General features: G+C 41.7%; 1 protein-coding gene across 1 annotated transcript in view; it reads left to right on the forward strand.

Annotated features, from left to right (window-relative positions):
• Window positions 1–25078, forward strand: part of eif2b3 (eukaryotic translation initiation factor 2B, subunit 3 gamma) — a 30295-nt gene extending 5217 nt beyond the window's left edge. The window contains exons 4-12 of the mRNA XM_053438652.1: window positions 3694–3853; window positions 4127–4238; window positions 11738–11827; window positions 14237–14373; window positions 14571–14761; window positions 15119–15181; window positions 15868–16016; window positions 19539–19642; window positions 24863–25078. Coding sequence (XP_053294627.1) covers window positions 3694–3853; window positions 4127–4238; window positions 11738–11827; window positions 14237–14373; window positions 14571–14761; window positions 15119–15181; window positions 15868–16016; window positions 19539–19642; window positions 24863–24915 — 1059 coding nt within the window. The 3' untranslated portion in view covers window positions 24916–25078. The remainder of the gene's footprint in view (window positions 1–3693; window positions 3854–4126; window positions 4239–11737; window positions 11828–14236; window positions 14374–14570; window positions 14762–15118; window positions 15182–15867; window positions 16017–19538; window positions 19643–24862) is intronic.
• The last annotated feature ends 2605 nt before the right edge of the window (window positions 25079–27683 follow it).

The following is a 27683-nucleotide window of genomic DNA, read 5'->3' on the forward strand; positions in this document are numbered from 1 at the left end:
ATGAGTGAAGAACTGTAACCGGGGCCTGCCAAATCCCAGCACAGAGATCACTCAAACTGTCAAACCGATGCATGAGTACAGTATAGACGCACACAATCACTCATCCCTTTACACAAACACTGTGTAAAAGGATTTGGTGAATCCTATCAAACAAAATGCTCACAGGAATCAGTGTTCACTCTGGGCGAGCACAGTGGGTCATTCCTCCTGATTACTGAAAAGAGAGATTACAAGCAGCATATTTTATTTTGTTCGCTCTTCAAACAGCGATGTTACACAAAAGTGGACGGATATGCCTGATTATTGCTGCGCTCTTTCACAATAATCCAAACTAGTGAAAGGAGTACTTTACGTTGGTCTTTTCGCTTTGTACGCTCAAAGCCTCTTTGACATATGTATTATCACTCAGGCTTAATCACCTGGCAGAATGGGTCTATGCAGGTCAAAGGAGCCATATATACATTGGAAATGAAGATTCAAAGGTTCAAATATGTTAGTCAGCTTCTAAGCCACATGATAAAGGGTGAAGAGAGACGGAGGAGTGAGAGATTGAGCTGAGGATTTTCATGAGAGGGACACAGTAAACATGCTTATATGAGAGTTCCTTTGTATTTCTTCTCCTCTTCGTTCTTTCCTCCCCCAGCCACGTCCACCTGTTTTCCCTTTGTCCTGTAACAAACAAGAGCTCAGACCAAATATTTGAAGGAAGTTGATGTTAAGCAAGGACAAGGTTTGGGCAAAGTCCATTTTCCTTTCAGTTAAGTTTAAGTTTGTTTCGGTCCACAAAACAGTTTTAACAAAGTATTTGTTACCCCCCCAGAAAAAGAAAAGCAATATGTCTACAAAATAAATAAATAAAGGAGTAGAACCAAATGTATGGACCAAAAGGTGTAGGCTGAAGCATTAGCTTAACATGCCTTCATACCCAGAAGAATCCAAATGAAACTGGCCCTAAAAGCTTTTATCCTACAGTGACTTCTCTATTGATAATTTCTAACTCTGTTTTAAGTTACGACAGCAAGAATCCAGTCTTTAATAGTTTCAGTTTTTTCAGATGGTTAAAAGTTGTTAAAGCTTCCAGGTCTAAAATTTAAATGATAAGTCTGACTAATGAAGAAAACGATGTGTAAATTAATAGGTGATGGTTGTCATTTTTTAACAGAAGAAGTCAGAAAATGACATCAGGACTGTAGACTCGACCTAAAGCTAATACAGATCGGAGAATAATCAATGATCCTTTTGGTCACAGGAACGATGTCATGTTGACATCACTATAAATTCATGCATTGAGGTTAACATCAGCATGATGTCGTCATTATGAAATTTGGTCATTAAAATTGAGTGCGTGCAGAGTATGCATCGCCCCTCCAGTCCTTTTCATTTTGGAATGATGTCAGTTACCAGGGCGGCATCTGTGTGTGTCTGTATCAGTGTGTGTGTGTGTGTCTGTGTATCAGTGTGTGTGGTCCTGACCTGTCCAGAGATTCTGGCTGTTGAAAGGCCAAAGTGTCTCTGTCTCTCCAGCTGACTCCACTCTGCTGCCGCCTGACTGAGTGCCTGTGTGTGGGGATTGTGCAGGCCCCATGCGTGTGCGTGTGTGTTTGTGTGTGTGTGCAAATACGTCCTTGTGTGTTCTCTCCATGAACATGTGTGCGAGCTTGCCTGTGTGTGATAGAAGGAGAAGAGTGTTGAAAGGTCTCAGTGTCAGTAGGTCTCCAGCAGACACCTCCAGCATGTGGCAGCTTCCTGTCGCCAGGTCCAGACCAGGTTATCCTCAGAGTTACCTCTAGGTCAGCTGCTTGACCCTTGACCCCAGTGATACCACCCTCACTGACACACACTCGCACACACACACAGAGAACTCTGCTGTTCAACGTTTAAAAACAGTGCACATCTCATTTAAGTGGATTCTTTCACGCTTGGTAGGTTTGCTAATCATCAATACTCATTATTGAAATGGTGAAAAACAGGTTAGTGTTCCTTATATCCTACAACATAAATCACATCATATATAATCAATATTTGCCAAATACTGTTGAAGTATGTTAACTTTATTTTCACCAATATTTTGTTTTGAGCAAATATAAATGGTGAAACATAGAATAGATGGATGGTTCAGCGTTTCTTAACATTCTAATGTAGTTGATAATTTATTGTTCAACTATTAAGATGATTGCTGCAATATCCTAAGATGCAGATACACTTCACTAATGTCATGCTCTTGAAGGCCTGCATGTAGTTTTATAAGCTTCAGTGAATCAAATTCTTCCAGTATTTCTTTGATGACAGGTAGCGATTGACTCTGGTATTGCCTCCTGTTCTCTATCCTTGAGTCTATCCTGCATCCCTTCATCCATCTTTACATGTTTTTATACTTCCAATTTATCTTTCCTTTCCCATTTATTGTCTTCTGTCCTGTTGCGAATGGCTGTAAATTCTTCACACGTGTGCTCTTCTTCCTCATTAAATGCCGCCCCTCTCCTCTCACTCAGTCTCTTTCCGTCTCTCTTAGTCACAGAGTGAGTAAAGATGTCTCTGTCATTAAGGTGGCTGGTGCTAATGGTGGGATTAGTCCTTATGCTGACAGCCTTCATCACTGGATACACAGATGGATACCGCACACATACACACAAATGTGGGCGTACACACACACAAGCACACACACATGACTAATGTAGGTTTTGGTGGAGTTACAAAGATATCAAAGGAGGTTGGTACTGAATAGTTTATGGGGATATGGAAAATCTCCAGAAGATGAAATGCTAAAATAAAAATATTATTTCTCTTGTCTTTTAAAGGTTCAGTGTATATAATTTAGTGACATCTAGTGGTGAATTTGCATGTTGCAGCTGAATACATTACTCCTCACGTAACCCTCTCCTTCCAAACATGAGACAGAACCTCTGGTAGCCTTCAGATGTCTTAAAAGCTTATTATTACAAAAAAAAAAATTGTCCAGTTTAGGCTACTTTAAAAAAAACATGGAGGCCTCTGTAGAGAGGAACCACTCCCTATGTAAATATAAAGTATTTAAATATAAAGTTGCCCATTCGAGGGTAAAGAAAACCACAATTCGTACAATATGGATGAAGGACCCTATCGAATACATCTCTAGGATTATTTTGTCTTCACATTCTGCCAATAGATCCCTTCAGCAATGGAAGGCTTCAACAATGAGTGTTATGTGCTGTTTTTGAATCAAGTCAGAGGAAAGTGCTGAAAGCTAACCAGCATAGATGGTTGTGAGAATTGAAAATAACACAGTCCGAGCTCTTGTGTCCTGTGGTGTTTATGTTGCCACATATATATATTTATGTATAGTCTGCATGCTGCAGTGAGTGTCACAACTGAGCAGACCTCTCATCATAACTATAACTCACCCTTCAAACTGTATTTTATGCATTTCTTTGTCTTTATGGGTTTTTGTATGTGTAGGGGTGACAATAGAAATGTCCCTAAAATCAAAACAAGTGGTGAGGTCAAGCTCCAAAATAGATAACACCAAATAGAGCGCTCTCTTTGAAAGTCTGAAATGACTGTACTTGGTGAGGCAATCATTTCCATCAAGCCCCTGCAGAGATACTATGTTATGGTATTTTTTTTCATACCTTATTATTACACAGAGAAGTAAATTGGCAGCTTCGGAAATTGATCTTAATTTGCCCTCTGTTTCTCGTCCACCTCTCTCCGCAGGCGGACATCCTGGTGGTGAGCTGTGACCTGATAACAGATGTGGCACTTCACGAAGTTGTCGATCTGTTCCGAGCCCACAATGCAACACTGGCCATGCTAATGAGCAAAGCGCATGAATTTACAGAGACGGTCCCGGGCCAGAAGGGCAAGAAAAAGACAGGTAACAGGATTTTTCATGAACGTTGATTAAAGTGTTTGCATACATACATACTATATGTATGATGTCATGTTATATGATGTGTGATTGCTGCTTTATGCAATTGTTAAAACCTTTTGTTGTTTAAATTTGTATTGGTATTTCTAACCGCTGTAAGAAAGAATTGTTAAATTGCAATTGTTAAAAAATGGCAGCTATAGTGCTATATAAGAAAATGTATGATTTCTAATTAATGTCACTCTTGCTTTATTGACACTATATGTATTTTCTCACCAGCTGAGCAGAGAGATTTTGTCGGCGTGGATCAGTCTGGTAAAAGGCTGTTGTTCATGGCCAACGAGGCGGATCTGGAGGACGGGCTGTCGATTAGGAAGTCCATCATGAGGAAGTAAGTCAGCTTAACGAAGGAAATCAAGCAATGAGCCAACAGAACTTCCAACATATTAACTAAACTAACTAAGTTTAACGGACTTCTGATAAACATGGGTTGATGTATTGGTATTAGGTTTGTGTAAATGTCTTTAATACTCATATGTTTTTCAAAGTGAGTAAAATCACTCAGTGGTCATTTTATGGGGGACATCATTTTATAAGCTTTAAATTATTCCAAATAACAGTTTGACCCTTCACATTTCAGGAGCTGTAGATAATGTTTATTTTTGGGATGTTTATCGATAACATTTTGATGATATTTCTGCTCCTAAGGAAAATATTTATTGATCTACTACTTTTACAGAACTCCTAATAGTTCTTTTTTTTATCTTTATTAGACACAAGCATTGTCAGCATAGAATCTTGTGAAGCTTCGTTCTTTCCGCCATTGTCTCCAACAGCAGGATCTCTTTGTGTGTATATGGTGCAGTGTGTGAGTGATGGCTGCCCCCGCCCTGCGCACAAAGGCTTCATGAAAGAGGACATGTCTGGATTAGCAAAAACAAAAATGCTTCACAGTCTTAAACATAATCATAACTTGATCTGCTCAATTACTTTGATTTAGCAATTATAAAAGGGAAAACAATTTTCCCTTCTATTGAAAGCAGAACCAGCCTTTATTAATTTAGCCCCAGGGCTCATTTAATACCCACTTTTGCCACCCATCTCCCAACTTTTAATTCTGTGCGTATTTGATTGTTTGTGGTTGGATGGTAAGTATGTCCTGTACATCTGTAGATTCTTAGGCCCGGCCGTGCAGATGTCTAGGTTTCTAATCAGAGGCGGTGTGTTTGAAGGTTGTGTGTTCTGTGGCGGGTGTGTGGGATTTTTGTTACAGGAAGAGTCCTCTAGGTAGGTTTTCGTTTCAGGGTCCCAAAATGCATGTATGTGTGGGAGCGGGTGTTTTGGGAGCTCGTAAATACTTCATGGAGCCAAAGCCACTGTAAATTCTGGCCAATAAGAGGGGGGCCTGGGCAGCTGCTTGCATGCTTCTCTCTCTCTCTGTCTGTGTGTGTGTGTGTGTACATTTACTGTATATACTGTCGTTTTCAGACACACGGAACACTCATACCGTGTCACAGTGTTATGGAAACACATTTTGCCCACTGCTAAACATTTACAGCTGACATTGAAAGATATATAACCTTTAAATCACGACTGATCATGTACACACACACACACAGGTCACACAACCACACAAAACAGATATAAAAAATCCATCAACGTAACATATTTATTACCTCAGGTAAAAACACTATAAATCCCAGAGTTCTGGATTTTTAGAACCACCAGTGAGTAGATTTACAAGATTTGAGTGTTTTCACATCAGTACCATCCAGTCAAAGTTCACAACACACACACACACACACACACACACACACACACACACACACACACACACACACACACACACACACACACACACACACACACACTCACACTCACACAGAGACAGATTATTTCATTTGTGATCTGTAGACACATTCATGATACTTGTACACACCTCATTGATGAGAACTTGGTCTTTCATTAAATAGTGAACTGACTCCAAAGACATTATTCCCAATTAAATTTGAACTTTTGTCAAATCAGCACCTGGATATTTTCCCTCTCAGTTCAATCAACATTTGACATTTTATGTATTTTTCAAATAATATTTAAATTTAGTGTATCTGTTACAGCTATAGATTCGGTGCATGCGTCCGGTTAAAGGCCCATTTCCTCTTTATTTCATCTATATCTGCGATGACTAATCTTCCATACAGCCCAGCCATCCTTGTTTGCATCCTCCATTCTTCTTGAAACCTATCGTGTGTGTGTGTGTGTAATTTATTTCCCACTCCTTCGCTACGGTTTCCACATGTTTGAGGTGTGTGTTTGCTCAGAATATTCTGCACATGTGAGATCGTCGGACCTGGAAATCATTTAACCGGTGTGAAAGGACTCCAGCAGAGATTCCCCTCGTACATTACAGATTCTCCTGTCACGATCTTGTGCACACCGGCCTAGGGAAGAGGTTTAAAAGGTGATTCAAAAATCATCCTAGTCTGGATCAAAAAATGATGTCATGGTTGGTTAGTCATAATAGTCAGCATATAATTAACAAACATATCTCCCCCATCTGCATCAGTTGCCCTTTTGTTTTACGATGCGTGCCGTCAAGCAGGGGAACTGGATGCTTGCATCAAGTGCTTTAGAAATATATCTTAACCACAGTGACCTTTAAGATGTTGGACCAGGAGTTTGTTTGGATCTGTTACCAATGATGGCACAAGACACCAAAGCTAAAACCTAATCAACACAAATACCATATGCTGTACCTTCCAAAAGTTAAATGGCCTCCATTGCAAAGTACGATATTTCATATCTAGTTGCTTATGCAGCTCCCGACATGCAGATTTCAATTCTAACATCGTTGTGAACTAGTTGTTTGTACCATTTGTAAACATAACCTTCAGACTGGGATATTTTTTTATCTCTGCCAAGGATGTTATGTTTTCACCCTGATCCATGTGTTTGTAAGCAGGATTATGAAAAACTACTGGACGGATTACCATGAAACTTGATGGAAGGATGTGGTTTTCGGTCAGGGAAGAGCCCAATACATCTAGGATTTTGAACTTTCCCAGACTTCCAAGGGAATAATTCATGAACTTTGAGGAAAATAATTAGGACTTTTAAGGGACTGATGCAATTGGAGCTTATTCATAATTATTTTCTGACATTTTATACAATGCACATTAAACACATGTAGAAGTATGTCTATAATCTCTGCTACCGAATGTGCAGATTTTGCAGGGCATTGTTTAAAAAAAAAAAAGCACAGCTTCAAATATGTGAGTTATCTTAATTAAGAAAGCATCTGTTACTAGTAGGATATCAAGGGAATCACACACGTTTTATTTTGGAGGCAATAGTTGAATGTCCTAAATACGTCCTAAGCCCTTCAGCCGTGTTGGCTCTGTAGTGGAAACCTGACTAATGAGGGTATTAACAGTCATTCTGCTGCGTCTGAGTCATCGTCCGCTGTGGGATTTTGGTTGTAACTAAATAAGACATTATACTGTGTGTGTGTGTTTGTGTGCATTAGCGAGCAAGAGAGATGTGACTCTTCTCTCCCACTGAGGACTTTAGTGGTACTTAAGTAGTCAGTCATTAATCCAAGGGTTGAGTCATCCTTGCCTGCAGAGGCAGTAAATTCCTGCTCCCCTTGAAACCCAGCTCTATAGCACTGGCAGCAACCAGAAATCACATGATGCTGCTTGTAGGAAAAGCAAGATGTTTAGCCCTATTTGGGAAATGAAGATGTTTGTTGAGGCGGGATTTTGCGAGAAAAGTGAAAAAAAAATTAAATAAGCACGTGGCCAGAGTTTAGTGTTATACATCAGTGAGTAAAGCAACATCTGATAGTGAAATGGTTCGAAATAGTCAATATATATACAATTTGATCTGGTGTTATTATTTTTTAACGGCATTTACCTACAGCCATTTGTTTATTTTTATTTGTTTTATATAAAGGGAGATTACACAAAAACATTTGAATGGATTACCACACAGCTAGTGGCAGCATGTACTATGTGTCAGGGAATCTTGGAACAGGTCTGGGTAAGGATCGGAGCGGATCCAGGATTTATTTTAACTTTCTTTAACATCTTGGATCTTGTTGATTAAAAAATCTGGTAAATTTAGGGGACTCATGTCTTTGTGTGTAAGATTTAAATTTGAAGCTTGATTTAAGAGGACTCTTGGGCCTTGGCGGTGGTATGAGCTCTACTGAGTAGAATTAATCTCTGAAGTAAATATTTGTTAGTTGCTGGCCTGATTCTGGAGATAATGTGACATAAGTTATGGGACATGTAATGTGCATCATCTGTACTAACAACAGTTGCACCTGGATACATCCTTATTGGCCTTGTACATGTTGCAGGTGATTAGCCATGTGTTCTTGTAGCTAGAGCAGGCTACACTTGCACTAAAATGCAACTGATACATCCCACCCCCTGGACTTTCTCCGCCTGAGCCCCTAGGATAATATCCTTAGAAATCCAGGAGAAGTCGATGTGAACACATCAGGGGATCCCTGTTGGATTAAAGGCTAGCAAGTGGGGGGGTTGATGATGCTTCAAACGAGGCGGAGTTAATACGTCGCTTCCTGCCTCTGTCTGCTGCACCCGACTGTTCCACCTCTCCCCCGCATCGTGGGGAGGATTTGTTGCTGTTGTGAATGCTTCTGTGCAGAGAACCCCCCTCTGCTGTGTTGTGCATGTGTGAAAGGCAAACTGCAGGTAAACTACGTAGCCAATTATCTGGATTTTGACCACAGGTCATGTTTCTGAAAACGGCTTTCAGTTTCAACAAGTAAGATAAAGACTTAGACTTAAATTACAGGGACACCTGTTCTTACACACTCCTATCCAATCACTCTCTCCCCTCACTCACTCACTCACTCACTCACTCACTCACTCCCAAGCAGTGCCAAGCAGTGATGTCACATGGTGGGTGTTCCCATAAATTCTGCTTTAAGCCGACAATACCCGCACACAGGCACACACCTGGGAAATGTTGTGTGAATAAATACATTTTACAAACACCCGCAGAGTGTGTCCATGTGTGTGTGCAGGCACATGTGTTTTTATGCTTTTGAATAAAATACCTTAACGCAGATGAACACACACACCGTTTGATTTATGACTTCCAGCATCTGGTTGTAAAATATTTGTGACCAAGCAATCCTCCTCAGTCACTCTCGTTATCCTGCTGCCTGGTGGAGAGCGGGAGTTCAGAGGAGCGGAAAAGGAGAAATGTGGAAAACTGTAGAAAAGAGTATTTGTTGAGAAAGACAGGAAGGAAGTGAGTGACGTAAAGCAAGAGGAAACGTTTGAAAAAGATCTTTTGAAACTCCGATGCTCAAATCCAGGTGTATGACTAATTAATTCGGCCTCATGCCAATAAAAATATCACAACCTGGATTCTTGCAAATGTTAAATTTGATATATATGAATTATTGCTAATTTGGATGCAAACGCAAAGAGGTGCTAAAGAAGAATTTCAGCCATTAGTTGTGTAAATCGAAGCTTTACTGAATGTTGCTCCTTTACTTTTGTTGTAGTAGTTTTCTAATCTTGAATATTAGCTGTATGCACAGAAGTAGAAAGTCAGTCAAATACACCTATACAACCATATTGGTTCATATTTTTAATTACACGTTTATGATACCATCTTTATATGTTGTGGTACTTCGACTGGAACAGTCTCCCTTGTACCCACTACAGATTTTCGATAATTATTATATAATACGATAACAAGCAGCGTTGTTTTTTAAAGAGCCATCAGGACTTATGTGAGTCCACTGGCTAATCGTGGTCACTAGAAGAAAATTGGAGTCACGAAGGATTGCCTAAGAGTCTTTTGGTCTAACCATGTAACCATCTTCACATAGGTCTCGACCTTATTATGTAAAGTGCCTTGAGATAATGTATATTATGATTTGTCGCTATACAAATAAAATCCAATTCTTGTACTCAATCATGCAGGTGTATGCTCCCTCTCTGCCACTCTGTTCTCTCATGGAATGTCGTCTGGCACTGCCATCCCTTCACACGAGCCAATCACAGTCCAGACTGTTCTCGTTAGTGATTCCCTGATGATGAAACCTGATAGGAGGATAACCAGAAGAGCCTGTTTGCGCCGCAAGTGTTTCTGTAACGTGTCAATGTGTTGATACAGATGGGTGAAAAATGGATGAAACCAAAAAATTCAGAATGAAATCGTCAGACTTTACAGTCACCACATTTAAGTCAATACATTTTGCGTCTATTTGTGCCAACTCTTATAGCTCCTTTCCACCGGTCAAAGTGATGTCATATTCGTGACATCGAACATGACGAGCACATGACCGAAGGAATACAGAAAGTCCAAATCCAGTGCTACCAGTGGGAAAGGAGTCAAGTGTCTCTTTTGAGCGGATTGAATTGTGCTTTAAAAACCTTTGTTTACCTGCTTTGTCTAAAAGAGATATAATACATAATTAAGACATTTTTGCATGAACATTTTTTGGGGTATATTTAGATTTTTTGCGACAGCCCAAATTGTCTGTACATTTCATTTCAGACTTTGTTTTCCAGCCAGTATTTATTTTCTATTCATTTAAATGTGGAATAATAAATCAATCTGCTCAGCTCTCAGCGTCACTGCGAACAGTGAGCACCATGTCTGCTTTTAATTTTTGTCAACGTTTCATTATTGTTTTGTGGTAATGAGACACAGACTTTTCAAGTCATTCCCCTTTTACAACTTAAAAAAATCTAAATCACTACAGCGTGCTTTGAAAACATAGAAGGTGTGTGTGATTTGTAGTAAATGGGCTAAAACATGTAAAAGCCCTGGTTTGGTCCTTTCACGAACAATGCTCCCTGCAGTTTTTATGATGTACTGATTGAAAGGGCCAGAGGAAGAGGAGGATAGGTAGTCATAGAGGATGAAGGGGTGACGGTGGATCTGTTTATTGCACCCTGAAGGATGAAATGGTTTTCTTTGGGTCTCGCTTCGTAAATGTCACATATTCAAACTCAAACTATGTGTCGATGTGTGAATACATGGGTGAACTAGTGAATGCATGGATGGATGAGTGTGTGTCTGTGTGCATGTGGCCCTCCACCCAACATAAACCTGTCCCACCGGCAGCAGCTCTGCAGGACCACATCTACAGTGGCTGACAGACGACAATAGACAGATGTCACTGTGCTCTGACTTTTATGTAAGCCCATGGCGCTCTCTGGTTTTCATCAAATGTTCCTGTTTATGTGCAAAGAGGAGGTTTACATTGAAAAGAGGCTCATTTAATGAAAAACAAATATAACACACAAAAACCGCAAAGGATGAAAAGAATCAAAACAAATTGTCCTTCAAGTAGCCAAGGTTAAATGTTTTGTCAGGAAAGTGTTGCGTGTGTGCAGTGTGGTGGGACTCCACGAAGGCACATTCTGATTTATCCTTCAGTTCATAAAATCTTTCTGTATAATCTCGTTAACCCTTTTTAAGGCATAAACTCAAAGAAAATCCTTGACAAAGGGGCCTGGATTTTTCCCAGAGTGCCATTAGCATAGGAGGAACGCAGCTGGAGAATCTCAGGTCAGACACGTTCACAGCAACACAGAAATCTCCAGATCGACCAGGAAAGGGATGGTGCAACATGCAGGAGGTGGAACACAACACAGAACTCCTGCTGCTGAGATCATATGTTTTTGTCACCGGCATCGGCCTGTATCACCAAAATTTGACATCTTCGTCGTTGTCTTCTTCATGCATGCAACCATCTTGCATGCGAGAAATGACAACATCAACAGAGCAATATAGAATCTAATGAATGCAACTCTTACTGTAATGCTGTGTGAGTTTTTAAAGGGATGATATTTCTATAACATCACCTTCTGCCTCCGTCTCTTTTACCTGCAGACATCCCAGGATGCACATCAAAACGGGCCTCGTGGACGCTCACCTCTACTGTCTGAAGAAAGCGGTGGTGGACTTCCTCACAGAAAACAAGTGAGTTCCATCGCTAATTTCTTTTTTTCAATAATTTGAAAAGTGACCGGTTTAAGTGCACACATACACCCGCACAGGTCGACACCAACTCACATGTGCTGCTTAATCTGCACTAAGTGTTAAACATGGTAACTTGGTGTGTAAGGCTTTGAACGGTCCTGTTAGCAGGGTATTCTAGTGAGGTGTTAATTTGTTTTACTATGTGCCACTGAGGCAGGCTGTTAGGCCTTTAGCCTCTGAAGTGAAGCAGTGTCAAGTGGAGCCCTCTGTAGCTGCACATACTCTATACCCCTAGAATCTGAAAATAACCTCTGATATCATTTAATGAATCTCTCCCACTAAGAACTGGTATTAGTGATGACATAATGGTTTTCTTGTTAGTGAAATGACCTCTCATTATTTTACCTGGCTTTATTGTCAGTTTAGCTAATTAATAGTTTCTGGGCTCTCTCTCAGAGGTCAGTGGAAAGTAGACCTGCTCACATTGTTTGAACCGCTCTTCCTAAAACTATAATGGGCAGTATACAAATTTTGGATAACAATTTCTTCCATCTGAACTTGGTTTGGTTTTGATAATTTAAGAATCAACTCACAGATAGGTGGTCTTTATATAGCAGTTTTTCTATCACAAACACCATTCCTACAAAGCTGTTAGGGCAATGTAGGGTTCTTGCCCAAGGACACTTCAGAATGCAAACTGCAGGAGGTGGGAATTAAACTGCAAACCTTCTGGTTAGTGGATGACCATCTCCAGCTCCTGAGTCACAGCAGCCAAATACGGTTGCAATATAAAACCCCAGCTAATATTTTGAAGCTCTTTAAGCGTCAGTCGAGGATCTCTTCAATTCCACGCTGAGCCAGACACACAGTGAAATCACCCCTGCACTGTATTTGAATGCCACTTTCGTGTTTATCTTGTCGTAATATTGCAGCCAATGCAGCCACTTTGAAAGACGTTGCAGATTCTGCAGTGATGTTTCAGTCTGTTTACAACCTGCTCAGGGGGAATTTTTATAAGGACTGGAACCAGATGTAATCCAGACGAAGTTGAAAGCTTAACATCATGAAGCAAAAAAATCCCAAAGTAGTGTTGTTATCTTTCTTTGCTGAGGTGTGTACTCTAACATTTTTTGTCAAGGATCCGCATTGAAATTTGGGAGCCAGGGTCAAAGTTAGCTTGTGGAAATCTTTAGTTATATTACAGTCATTTTAAAAGAAGTGAGTCCTCATCATACTAGTTTTGGTTCGCACATAAATAAATCTAAATGCAAGTTTGTAAACACAGATCCCACAACTATAGATAACTCTCCACCTTTTTTTTTCGGTTAAGGCGGGGGGGTTACACTTGAATCGCCATAGAGATGTAGATATAAATCTTACATCATTACATCACTAGCGCACCCTCTGCCGCCACCATATATCATCTCCCTTGTTAGATGACTCATTTCTTTCTTTGGCTCTTTTCTTGGGACTTCCTTTCACGGCTCCTCTGTCTCGCTTCCTTTCTCCTCCGTGCTCTCGCTCGGGGAGAGAAATGGACAGAGTAACTGTTGTTTTTCTCCTGTCATTCAGATGGAAATTCTAATCTCCCTTTTAAAAGAAAGTAAGAGAAGGCGAGTAAGAGGGGGTGTGGGCCGGTGCAGAGAGACACTGAGCACAGCCCAGGGCGGAGAAGAGGAAAAAGATTTGGGGGGGAAATTACCTCCAGGTTTACACAGACTTGAAAGTATGATTCAACTTCGGAGGGGCTAATTATTACTATGAAGTTTTTTTTTGAAAGCGAATATGTCTGACAGTAATGATAAATTAATGTTACTGCTGTCTGTGATTGCTAAATCACAAATGTCACTGCTACTGCCTGATCTTAAGATCATATAGTACAAATACACAGCTATTTAAATGAGCCCTTGATGAGCGGTCAACTCTCATTCATCTTGAATCATATCACTTTGTAAATGACTCTCGCCACCACAGTAGTGCACTGTGTCACTGTGTATGTAACTTGAAGCAGTGAGTGACCTTGGAACAGCATGAAATGAATAAATGTATTGCTTGTTTTGGCACAACTTTGTCAAACATATCTCAAATGGTAGCCGACCACTTGCCAAGGACATTACCAGTACAGGAGGAATTGAGAACAGCAAAAGGTTTTATTCAAGTCCATGCAAGGTCACGGTTAATGCATACATCATCCCAGTGCTCTTTTTTTAAATTTCAGATGCACAGTGAATTCAGAATGTAGCTCAGTGGAAGAGTTATTCAGTTATTTATGAACTTGTTTTCTTGCTTGTTCATTTACGTTTCATTCAGCCTCACCCCTTGAACACTCTGTGATGAACAAATTCCACCTCATCAATGATTAGAAAGTGTAGTGAAGTATGTTTTCCTTCCTTTTTCTAATTTCTGCAGGTCCATCTCATCAATCCGCGGTGAGCTGCTGCCGTATTTGGTGCGGAAGCAATTTTCCAAAACGACCAACAGTCACAAAATCAAAGAAGACGCAGAGGATCAGAGCCAGAAGATGAGTGACTCCTCTACGAACCAAGGTCAGAGTTCCCACCGACCCATCATCACGGAAAACACAACACTGAACAGTCACAGCGCTGTTACTCATTTAAAATAGCTGTGGGTCTTATTTATTAGCGTCAATATGGAGAACATCTAATCTCTGCCCATGCAACATGTCCTCATCATCTTTTATCTACTGCTGACGCTGCTGTCCCCACTTGTCTTCATCGTTCAGAGCTCCTGATCACATCACGGGACGAGCTTCTCCTCCAGCTGGCCCAGGAGCGCTCCTGCTGGAACGACCATCACGGTGACATGAGCGAGGCTTACCACGGAGGAAAGCTGCGCTGCTACGTTCACATTACAGAGCAGAGCCTGTGCTACCGCGTCAACACTCTGGCTGCTTACATAGAGGCAAACCGACTGGTGAGTCAGACATCATCAGTAAACATGCTGTCATTTCATTGCCTAAATTCTCTCCTTCCTTTTTGTTATTTTCACCTTTTTTTTTTGCTGCTGATCATAATAATCAATGAAGATCTCTGCTGTTCATTATTGATCTTGGAAAGTAATTTAGTAAACTTAACTTAGCTCCACAGCTTTAAACTCCTTATTCTGTCCACCTCCTGTTTATTAAATTTCATTTGAGGGTTTTATACTCAACTCAATGTTAAATTTACACCAGAAAGATTGATGAAATTTGAATCCATCTTTCAGTCTTTAATCTTTATTCCTTTGGTTTTTATCTCATGTCTCCCCCCCATTTTGTCCTCTTCCTACTAGGCCCCAAAGCTGTTTGAAGAGTCGGCGGTCCATCCGTCTGCTGTAATATCTGAGAAATGTCAGGTAAGAATAACATATCACAATTATCACTGGTCAGTAAATTAGCCATAATCTGGGATCTTGCATTTTATTAATAAAAAAAACACAGTACATTTTTGTGTTGGCAGCATTGCTAATATGTTTTATTTGGTCATTTCAAAAGTAGCTCACAAGCCTATAAAGTGTGGGCACCCCTGCTGTAGAGGATTTGCTATGTAACTCTGTTTAAGGCTATGTCCACATTAATAGTTTTAAAAGAGAAAAGATTCTAGCGCACGTGAAAATCCATGTCACATGACCATTCGCGTGCACTGACTGAGCATACATGTGCTGATGTAAAGCTGATGCAAAAATATCGAAAACAGCAACATTGAAACATTTAAACAGGGATTTAATTTCTGTGAATAACGGCAAAGGGGAACTGTTGCTGAGAGTAAGTGTTAGAAACGCTTTTCCTTCACCGCTGGTAGTCGAGTCGTGACTGATAAAACTCAATCAGGAAGCGAAAGCAGGTGGCTGCTCCGCTTCTGCTCATTCAGACTTAAATGAGGCCCTAGAGGTTTTTAAACGTATACAGGGCCAGCAGTACTTTGTGTCAGAGGCTAAAAAGGACGCCAGGAGTGAATGCAGCTACATTGATGCTTTTTAAAATGAAAAATAAAACTTGGGTGGATATATGCAAAGTAATGTTTCTGTTTGTGTTTGCTAAGATGGGATCGGACAGCATCATCGGAGCTCTGTGCCAGGTAGCAGATAAGACCTCCATAAAGAGGTCCAATATTGGCAACTCCACCACCATAAAGGAAAAAGTCAAAGTCGCCAACTCCATCATCATGCACGGGGTTACCATCGAGGAAGGGTGAGAACACGCACGTCCCAGAAAAACACACACATCGTGCAAACACTCGTTGAAGAGCTGTGGCGAACACATTCATTTAGCCTGAAAAATAATTTTTCCTCGGAGGCATGTTTAGGAATTAGAGGTGCTCAGTTCGTACATGTTTACTGTGGGCGACAAAGTGGTGATTAGTGAGAAAAGATTCTAAATTAAATAAATCATCTTTAATTGCCAGGAAAATCTTGTAATGAGCCTTTTAAATTATCTTTACACACCTCCTACACACTACCACCAAAAATCAAAACAACTTGTTACACTGCTATTTTTTTAACACTTTTTTTTTTAATAAAAGCAGTGGTATGTGTAGAACTCCTTTCAATGCATTTCGTGTGTGTGTGTGTGTGTGTGTGTGTGTGTGTGTGTGTGTGTGTGTGTGTGTGTGTGTGTGTGTGTGTGTGTGTGTGTGTGTGTGTGTGTGTGTGTGTGTGTGTGTGTGTGTGTGTGTGTGTGTGTGTGTGTGATGCTTGTGCGTGTCTGTTGATGGGAGGTGTAACGGGCTTTGTTTTCGGAGCACTATGGGGTCAAACAGGGATCGCTGAGTTAACAATGCTTCTATTGGTGTGCGACCAGCCAGAGACCAGTTCCAAACAAACACGCTGGTTATGGAATTGTTGAGGTACCATGTGGGTTTGAAAGATGTTATCCACACAAGCAAGAGTCTGAACTATTTGATCAATGCTATTCGAAATTAGTTCCATCACTACCAGCTCATCGAATGCCAAAATGAGTGAAGTAATTTCCATCTAATGTTTTCAAATGACACAATTTACAACAGAAAGTAGCCGAGGAATAAAGTTTAGCAAATTTGCTTCAGTTCTTCCTTTTTCAGCTGAAATTAAATAAGAATGAACTTTTATTAGGTCCACCGCAAGGAACACAGTACAGCAGTAAGAATATGGTGAAAATAAGAAACATCAGTAAATACAATTTAATAGAATGCAGACCTCTAGGGGGAAAAAGTGAGAGCAGGGATTTATTTTCTTGGACCGGTTGTTTTCTTCAGGAATGGGGTCGTGAGATAAGAGCCTGAGGAATCAGCGAAGGCTACATCATGGCCGAAAAGACCGATAGTGTCATAGTTTCCAAACATCTCCTGCTCTGCCCGTCCAGACCAGAACGCAGGCATGGAGGTTTCAAAATAAAATGAGACCCGCAGCGTTTCAAAACTTTGGATTTAGCGGCTGTAAAACTCCACAGACATTTGTGGACTTTTGGCAAATCCGTAGCAGAGATTACGCATTCTGAGAGGAGATGACCAGGTTCATTAACATACATTCAATTGCAACTTTGATGGATGAGGAAACTCAGAGGTTCAATGCTGGTTTAGGCAGATATTGTAATACCACATTAAGATTTAACTTGGGGTTGGTCGGGGGGGTCGCACATCAGGATTCCTCTCAACTGTAGCCAGTAGTTTCAGTGGTCAAAATTGCTTTTTTGTAGCCACAAAAGAGGACTTGTGCAGAGAGCAGCCCCAGAAGCTACCGTAGCATTAGCATGTAGATTGATCTGCTCAGTCTCTCAGCCAGAAGCTCTGGTGGAAAGAGACTTTAATGCACTCGTTCGCAGGCTCCTTGTCTTTTATCTCAATTTCTTACTCCTCCTCTTTTCTTTGCGCCAAGGCCCCGACGCCATCTCTCTCTCTCTCTCCTCTCTGTTTCTGTCTCTCACCCCATCTCCTCTTAAGCCTTTCAGGGACCCCAGCCAGCCAGCCAGCATGGGGACCCTCATCATGCCCATGTAGGTGCACGCACAAAGGCATGAAGGAATAAAGAGAGACAGGGGAAGGGAAGAAAGAAGCGAGGGGAAAGCAAGCAAGCGAGCATGCAATAAAGAAATTGCAATTCTTTCTTTTCTTTCTTTGAGGACATAAGAAGGAAGGAGAAAGAAGGAAAGAAAAAGCCAGTATGAGGGGATTAGCAGACCCCAGCCATGTAGCAGAAACCTCGAGCATTTCTGGCTTCTTTGTTTGGAGCTGACCAGAGCTTGTTGACAAAGCGCTGCGTGTTTGGGAAGGGGGATAGTAGGGGTCAACTTTACAGGGAGGGAGGGGGGGGTTGGCACGGAAGGAGGGGGTTGATGTGAGTGTGTTTGTGTGTGTGTAAGTGTAAGAGAGGGAAGGAGGATGGGGGGGGGGGTCATGGCAAGGAGGAGCCCTGGTGTTAGTAATTAGCGGTGTTTCAGCTCTGAAGCTTCTTTGGTGGTCTCTCGCTCTCTCCCACTCTCTCTAATGTTACAAAACTCTGAATCTTGTAATCTCCCATCACCATCTACCACCAGCACCTCCTGGGTAGTCACTGACACACGCACGCACGCACACGCACACACGCATGCACACACACACACTCTTTTCTCCTTCTCCCTTAAGGCCTTACCACCTGAACAGATCGGGCCGATACAAACCTGTCTGTGTGTGAGGTGCAGAGGGCCAAGTGTGTGTGCGTCACAACCTGGGCAAGATCAACATGTGTTCTCCACTGGGCTCCCCAAGCTTCTGAAACTCTCTCACACACACACACACACACACATTCACCAACCCACACACACCTTCACACACACATGCCCTCCACGATCAGCCGACGCAGGACACACAAGACTGTCTGTGTCTCCCCTCCAAGAATTTTTATGGTGATGGTTTGGCTGAATGGGAGTGTGCATGGTGGCTTGGCACTGGTAGCTCAGGTGGGACTGCAGCACGGGGCCAACAATGTCTTCACATGCAAACACACACACCGCATGGCCTGCCGTGGTTTTTTAATACACTGCACATATATGCTAATGTCATGAAGCACATGTCTGAGTCTTCGAAGCAGGTGGGAGGACGCTGAATGTCTCTACTGTCAGTTGGACCTCAGTCCACAACTGTGGAGGGGAGAGGGTTTGCAGCCAACAGAGGAAGGCTGTGGTTGTACTGGGCAGCTCCCAGTATGAGCGTGCTAAGCTATGTGCCTGTTTGTGTGTGGGTGTGTACATAAGCTCCAAAGAAGAAATCTGAATATGAACCATGTTGGGATCTCAAGCATAGCCTGAAGAGCAAACAGAAAAATTGTCAACATTACGAAACCTATCCCAGCAAAATATGAATCTTCCATTACTCAAACTATCACTTGGTCAGAAGGATCAGCCACGTGCTGCACCTCCTGCACTTCAATGCCCATCAAAATAATATTGTTTAGTTCATTACAGCTGCAACTAGCACATGTTTTATGATCTTCTATTCCTAACTGTCATAAGACTGACAACAAAGTTTTCAACCAAAGCTAACTTGAGTTGAACACTGTTTGATTTGAAGGATTTTCAAACCAGTTAAAGTGTTCACTGTTCCTTAAAAGGAAAATAACTCGTATGTGTTTGTGGTCACTCATATTATTCTTGGGACTTACTAAGGCCTTCGAACACTCCAGTTGGGAACCACAAAGTGTTTTGATGCCATTTAAGAAGAAGAGGATTCATTCAGTCGTTTGTGTGTGTTTTGATTTTCAGGTGTAATATCCAGGGCAGTGTGATCTGCAGTAACGCCGTCATTGGCCGAGGAGCAGACCTCAAATACTGTCTGGTTGGAAATGGACAGCAGATCGAATCAGAGGGTGAGACACACACACACACACACACACACACACACACACACACACACACACACACACACACACACACACACACACACACACACACACACACACACACACACACACACACACACACACACACACACACACACACACACACACACACACACACACACACACACACACACACACACACACACACACACACACACACAGTCATCTAACTCTCAAGCATTAGATCTTGTATTGTATTTAATTTATTCCCTCTGTAACTGTGGCTGCATTTGAGCGTTTTATGCCCTTAAATGAAGTTGGATGTTTTGAATCCCCACAATCAACTGGAAACTAAGCCTCAAAAGACGAAGAGAACAAATGATACAGCAGCAAAAACTCAGACTGGAAAGAAAACAACCGCTTTCAGCTATAACACCACTCATCATACAAGACGTGGTGTCTATTAAAGTTGGTAATGTCCAGGTTGGTTGTGGCTGTTGGGTTGTCCACCCCTCTCTCTGGCCCGACTCAGACAAGGTGCTAATGTATGTGTGTGGTATCGGCCAGCTATGAAAGTTTCTTAATTCTGAAGTCGCTGTGATAGATTTGTCAGAGATTATTTTATTTCCTTAATCCTCTTGTCCCCGAAGTTGGCTCAGTGTGTGTGTTCCTGTACTTATATCTCAGTGAGGACATTTTTGGAAAGTGAGGACATTTTTACCGGTCCTCCCTTTTTTAATGGGCTGTTTCAGGGTTAAGACTTGGTTTTAGGGTTAGGGTTGGAATCAGGTTTAGGTTAGTGTTAGAGTTAGGCATTTAGTTTGGATGGTTAAGGTTAGGGTAAGGGGCTAGGGAATGTATTATGTCAATGAGTGTCCTCACTAAGATAGAAGTATAAACGTGTGTGTGTGTGTGTGAGTGCGTGCGTGTCACATTGATGGAGAGGTTAGAGAGCAGGGCCAGAACAGGACCACCCGGAATTCAACAGCAGCAGCTTCCAGCCATGTCCTCCACACACGCGCGCGCACACAGACGTGCACATATAGAGAAAGAGAGAGTGAGCTGGGCTACCAGACTGAGCAGCCTAATTGAGTGAACAACTGGGAGACCCACTAATACCTCTTTTCCTAAAGGACGTCGGTGCCAGTGTCATTTTAGAGCCGAGCAGCGTCTCGACAGGTTTGAGAACCAAACACTACGTCGCCCGCGCTTCAAACCAGTACAGACTGATCTAATGTACCAGTTTGCGGTTGGCCCAACCGCACGTGAAGCTCCGAAGAGGAATGCGGTGTCGAGCAATCACTGCTACAAAACCAATCTGGCTTTAGCTTTTTTTGGCAGGATGCTCCCCACTAGGCAGCACATTATGTTATTGAACCCTGGAAGCTTGGACTCCTTGTTGCATAATTGCTCTGCACACAATGTATAGCCAAAATTCAGTCACGCAAAAGTAAAGTAAAAGTTTAACAGCCTCTGTTTCTCTAATGGAGGGTAAATCTCTCTGGCTCTTGTTGGTTGTCAGACAGCAATATTTTTTTTGTTCTATCAATTGGTAATATCTAAAAATATTTATATCGTTATCGGTTTTTATTTTAAAGTGATTCTACTGTTTATAGTCAAGTTTTCTTAACATAGCATGGACGCCTAAGTTTTTGAAGATATATCAATAAGTTTAGCATATAGCATATAGCATCTTGCAATTGTCATTCCCATTATGTTAGGACCCCCTCAAAAATGACACCTTATCCCAAGATGTTTACACTCATGAATAAACTTAAAAACCTTATCAGGTGGATTAAGACTGGGAGAAACCTCAGGAATGGCGATAGAGGATTGATCTGCAGTCGTCCACGACTCGAGGGGATGTAACGAAATCTAACTTGTATGACGTATCGTCACTGCTGACCCCCCCCCCCGCACATAATTTATAACTCTATATTATTGGCATTTTCACCAATCTATGCACCTTAGAACCGCACAAAACTCTCTTACTGTATATATTGTTCAATATTGTTGTTGTTTTTATATTGTTGTTCTAAATTGTTGTTTGTATATTGTTGTTTGTACAGTGCACCAACCACACCAAGGCAATTTCCTGTATGTGCAAATATACATGGCAATAAAAATTATTCTGATTCTGAAGAAGAGGAACAAGGTACAACACCTCCAGTTCTCGGTTCCTCCTCTTCAGGGAAACGAACAGTAACAGGGAATTTCCAGTTGAATCACTCGCTGATAAGGATTTAAACCTCCAGCACCAAAGGGCATGATAAGTTCTGTGATTTTCAATAGAAAACAACACAAAGCTTTTGTTGGTTTCAACCTATGAACATTTACGACTTCAACCTTTGTTTTAGTCACATGAGGAACAATTAATTCAATCAAACAGAAGCCAAAAAGTGGGACAGTTGTATAAAATACCAAATGTGTGATAATGAGTTAGTAAAACTGCTAGTTTATATCCATTGTAGCAACCAACATGAGTGAATGGCACTCAAAAACCCCCACTCACTATTTAAGACATAGGTGGACATCAACATCTATTTCGCACTGGAATTTCCAAACAAACCAGACCTCGTTGTTCATAATATTTGGTTATAAGTGCACTTGTACAGCTTAATACACTTATACATGTTAATCCTCCCTTGTCATGAAATCAGCTCAGTTTATTGAACTTAAAACACACTGAACTGATTATAAACCCACTCTCCTCTTTGACTTTATATTGTACTGTAAGAAAAAGCAGAGCATTGTCTTCTGAAACCAGTCTCACTGACTGACCATAGGCTGCTAAAGACATTACACACCCACTCCACTGCTGAAGCTGTTAGCAGTAAAGGACCACCCTGACTGTCTGCCTCACACGCTCTAGCATGCACACACACACACACACCGCTAAAGTGCACACATGCGTGTATCAGGTGTTGATATTTAAAAGACACACACCTTCGCTGTCGCCGCTCTGGCCTCATATAAAGTAGGCATCCTACATGGACATGTTTCCGGCCTCATAGGTGAAGCTGTCCTCAGATCTAACCCCAAGACGAGTCTCTTATGAGCAAAGGGCAATTTTCTGTCTTTTTTTTTTTTTTTTTAAATATGTATGATTGGCGAAGGCACTAAGTCTGAGAAAAAAAACTGTCGTGCTGTCCAGGTGTATTTATTTTACGGTCGCAACCTAAATAATAAGAAGAAGAGGAAAAAGAAAGGATGGATAATTTGGGGCTTTGTTTCAGTTTTACGTCCGTCACAAGTCAGAAACGTCAATACGTCCACTCACTGGCTCTGAATTTTGTATTCTCATATGGGCTCACTCAGACATTTTCTGGATATTTAACTACGGGTCGGAGCAACTCACGGACATATGCGTTCTCACAATTAGCCCCACACAACTTTTTTCCTGGTTCATACAACATACTAAGACAGAGCACCAGTATGGCAAAGATAAGAAGAAACTAAAAACTAATATCACACCTTGCTAAAAGTCATGCCATGCTGGTGCATAGGACGACATGGCTTTGCAGGGTGTGTGCACCTTTCTGTACAGGACGTGGGTCCACCCTGTGACAAAGACTTTTAGTTTGGACAAATCAAAGCGCCCAAACTGAGTAACTTCTTGCCCCTTTCCCTCCAGTCACTCCCTCGCCTTCCCTCTCCTACTGTCCCATGCTCCATTTGTCCACCCCTCCACACACACAAACACACACACACACACACACACACACTCAGCGGAGAAAACCCAGTCTGAGCAGCAGATTCCTTCACACTAAAGCTTGCCTCGTGTGGATGGAACATTACTCTCTTCCACCGTTTGCTTTGGATCGGTACTGATGCTCGGGGATGGAGGGATGGAGGGAGGAGCGGCGGCTGCTCTCCTCATGCTGAACCGGGTTCGGGTTGAGGAAGATAGTGAGAAAACGCTGGCAGACGTAGTTTCAAGCACCATCTATTTCTTGCGGTGAGGTTCAGGTAGCGGTCAGAGTGACCTAACTCTCACCACACAGGAGATTCTGGGAGTGATCTCAAATAAATGAAAGGACCATATGGGGGATATGCATGTTATAGCCCATTAACTACAAATTGCACATACATTTATTTGTGCCCCCCAGACAACCTTTGTTTTCCATTCAGTTCATTGTGGTATTAAAAAGTTATACGCAGAAATAACTTAATGGGTTTTCCATTACAGCAAATACATTTCGTTGCAGTAAAATATGTGTGTGGTATCAAAGAAATAAAGAGCAAAGACTTTTTTTGAAAAGTTGATTTACTTGATGAAACATGGAGGAGTTGACAGTCTCCTGCCAAACAACCGTTTTTTATACCAACGTCCACGTTTTGCCAGATTCAAGCATCATGAGTATTTGTCTTCTAGCTTTTATTTTCTCAAATCTTGCACACCATGATACACTCAACAGGCGGATGATCCTTTTGAGCAGAGTACTGTTTACCTTCAGTGTTTCTAAACAAAATACATGATGTGTCCTTGAGGGACTTTTTAAATCACACATTGTTATTTCCACTTGAGATCATGTTTTTGTCCTTGTTTGTGTGTTTGTTGCAGGATTGCGCCAAATATTACTCAACTGATTTCCATGACTTTTTTTGGAGAGGTGGTGCAAAACCAGAGAAAGAACCTATTAAATTGTGGTGTGGGTCCGGATCAGAGGGCCGATCTAGGAATATGTTTTTCTTTTTTCATTTTCGTTGACATTGTGAGATGGGGCTTTTTCTAAATGTTTATTGATTCAGAGAATAACTCGTGGATCTTGATTTTAAAAACAGGCATGTCAAGGCCTGTAAGTGTAGTGAAGAAGACTACAGGGTATCAAACGTGTAACATGTAAACTAGAGGAGTAGAGTGCACACCTCTGCTAAGGCCCAACAGTCCCCTTAACAAACCACATTTAAATTCACTAGATCTGTATTTTGATTAGGATCATTCCAACGTATCAGTCCCCTAAGCAGGCCTCGTTTGTCTAATGAAGATCCATGAATTATATTCTCAGAAATAATGGAAAAAGTTGAAAAAATTCCTGAATCCACCCCCTGATCCGGAGCCGCAAATTATAATGGGATCTTTAATGGGACCTGTGTCCCATCCTTGCCAGTTTCATGGAATTCCGTTGTGTAGTTTTGGTTTAATGCTGCTAACTTACAGACAATCGTAAATGAAAACAACCTGAAGACGATGAAGAGTGATTTATAACCTTTTCTTTTCTGTCTGATTATCTTTGTCCTCCTCAGCTGAGAGGACTAACGAGGTCATCGTCGGAACCGACCAGCTGATGGAGATCTAGCTCCCACCTCATTACCCTATCAGAGATGGCGGAAACCCTGAGGACAACTGATTAACCGGCTGACTGACCAATCAGAAGCCTGCTTGACTGTTCTCCGCTCTCTTCCACCTGTAGGCCTTTTTGTACATTGTGTTCAAATAAAAACAGGTCTGCTTAAACCCCATGAATCCGTTTGCTTGGTGTGTTTTGCTCCCTTCATCTCTCCCTGATCTTTGTAATGGTTTAACCACACTAGTAATTATCTAATCGTTACTGTCTCCTAATAGAAGAACTATTTACCCTGTTGTAGAAGGAGGAGCGTGGGCGCGTACACGTCTGAGTGTGCACGACTGTTTACACGCGCACACTGTGCAGCTGTGAAGACCAGAGATGTCGAGAAGAAGCAGTGGGAGGGGTGACCACAATAGCGTGTGGGGGGGGGGGGGTTAAGTTTATTTGTACACAGAAATGGTGTATGTGTGTAGGCCCCGGACCACCCAGCTTGATGCTGTATCAGTTAACGCCGACACCCCACCCTCGCACACGAACACAGCGGAGGAAGCAGCGAGCCTGACTCTCCTCCTTTCTTCCCTTTTTTTTCCTTTTCCTTCTCCTTTCTGCTGCCTTTGCTGTCACAAGATTTATTGCATTCTTTGGGCAGAGCATTTCTTAAATTACATGTTTGAAGTTCCTTAGTCACGAAGGAAGGAGTTGAGGCCGGGGATGTCTGTGGGGGTGCTTTGTGTGCACATGTGTGTGTCTGTGATCTGCTGTCCTCGGTCTCCTGTTGTGTCTGTGGCCGACGCACGACTCATTCAGACTTTGTCTCTCACGGCTTGATTATGTGATCTAACTGTGTGCAGATGAGTAAGAGAGATTATGATCCCTCTCGGCTGTACTTTAAATAGCTTGTTATTCTGTCAAACCCAAAGGAAATCACCAATACGAATGTAGCTTTGAGCTATAATTTATATTTTTTATTAATAAAGCTGACCCAGTAATACTGGTGATTTTCACCCTGAAGTTTTCCAGGCGTTTTTACCCAGATATGAGTGTCTGATAAAAGATGTTATAGAGCTGCATTGTGGGAAATGTAGGACCAAGCCTACTGTAGGAACTCACCAGGATCCTCTTCTGGGCCGAATTAGTTTAGTAGTAGTTTTCGTCTATCTCTCAACAAAAGGTCTTTATCAAATCACTGGGAGAGCAATTTATATTTCAGCAAAGATGGCAGGGTAGGAAGTGTCCTGACTTGTTGTATCCATTGTGTCCCAGTTCTAAACTTTGTTTTAAGCAGGTTTTTGAGTATAATCAAGTCGGACAGTCTGCATATTAAACACGGTCGACTTTTCAGCGTTGTGTTGAGCACATTTCCCCCACAATGCACTGCACTAATAGAGGAAGGCCTTACATGCAGTATTAAAAATTACAATAGAATAAGGAAGTCAGTGAGATAACTCCACAGAGATTTTGGAAACATCCTTGGTGGTGGGAGGCTAAAGTCACAATTTGACAGATGACATTGCACATATGGATTATTTTTTGTTGAATTTGCTTAAGTATGTCTTTGTTGGTTTGTTCTCCAACCAACACAACCGATTTCTGGCTTGTGGTTTGGCCTTGTAGGGTTCTTGTGAATAGACGTGTCACATATTTGAATTCCAATGTACCAGCTTGGTATTTTAAACTCAAAATCTTTTTTCAACTGTTTAGAAAATGTAACAGATTTTACTTCCAATAAAGAATAGGAGAAGTAATCTCCTTTTAGGTTCTACCACAGAATTGTCGTCTCCGGTGATAACTGTAGAGCTCAGACTGAAATACTTTATAGTTCAGTACTTTTCCATGCGTTTGTATCTGTATTAAATCCATTCCTTCCTCTGTTTAGCTTTCAGTTACAAATTGAAATCAGATTGAGTTGTAAATATAACAACCTCAGCCTTTGTTTACCCCTGTGCTACATGGTCATGTATGTATCCAAATTCCAAAAGTCGTTAAAACCTGAATCAGTACGAGTGAATCACAGTAATTCGACACGTCTTCGTCTCTGGGTTGAAACCTGCTGTGGACGTTTCCTCCCGCTTGAGTCACGACACGCGAAGGTTCAAGACTAAAATGTAAACCTGACTTTTGAGTAAAAACACATGAAACCCACAGTTTCTAAGTTAAAGTTGAGCTTCTCTGCACTCTTTGTCTTGGCTATGTTAACCTTTTTCGCGGTCTCACACTCTGACCTCTCTCTTCAAACCACATGATGAGATCTGGCAGCCGGGTGTGTTTGGGTAGAGGTTTGTATATTTATACAAAGACCCCAGAGTCCCCTCAATACAACGCCACCATGGCTGAGCCCGCCCCTCCAGAACATATGTCTGTTTGCTAGTGCTCTGTATGTGTGTGTGTGTGTGTGTGCGCTTGCATGTGTGCAGGCCTACCTGTGTGTGGCTGTGGTTAATCCACTGTCGCACAAACTAATCAGTGCTGTCTTACACCGCTGCGAGTTAATGCATGTATGCAGGAGTGGGCGCACACATGCGTCGACAAATGTGCATGTTTGCTTTGCAGATCTAGAGATCCCGTGTCGAGCCACAGATCATATGTCCGACTGTCGGTCTTTGGTTTTGTCGCCTCGTGGAATTTTCTGACCTATCTACAGAAGATTTTTATCTGATCATGTTTCCCAAATAAATCTGTCCCGCACCAGAGACGTCATCGGTCAGTCACAAAGGTTTCATCCTCAAATGATCATCGGTTAACATTTTTGCTGTCACCACTTTTGCCCATGACATTCG

Source organism: Pleuronectes platessa, chromosome 13, assembly GCF_947347685.1.
Source record: "Pleuronectes platessa chromosome 13, fPlePla1.1, whole genome shotgun sequence".
Taxonomy (NCBI): Eukaryota; Metazoa; Chordata; class Actinopteri; order Pleuronectiformes; family Pleuronectidae; genus Pleuronectes; species Pleuronectes platessa.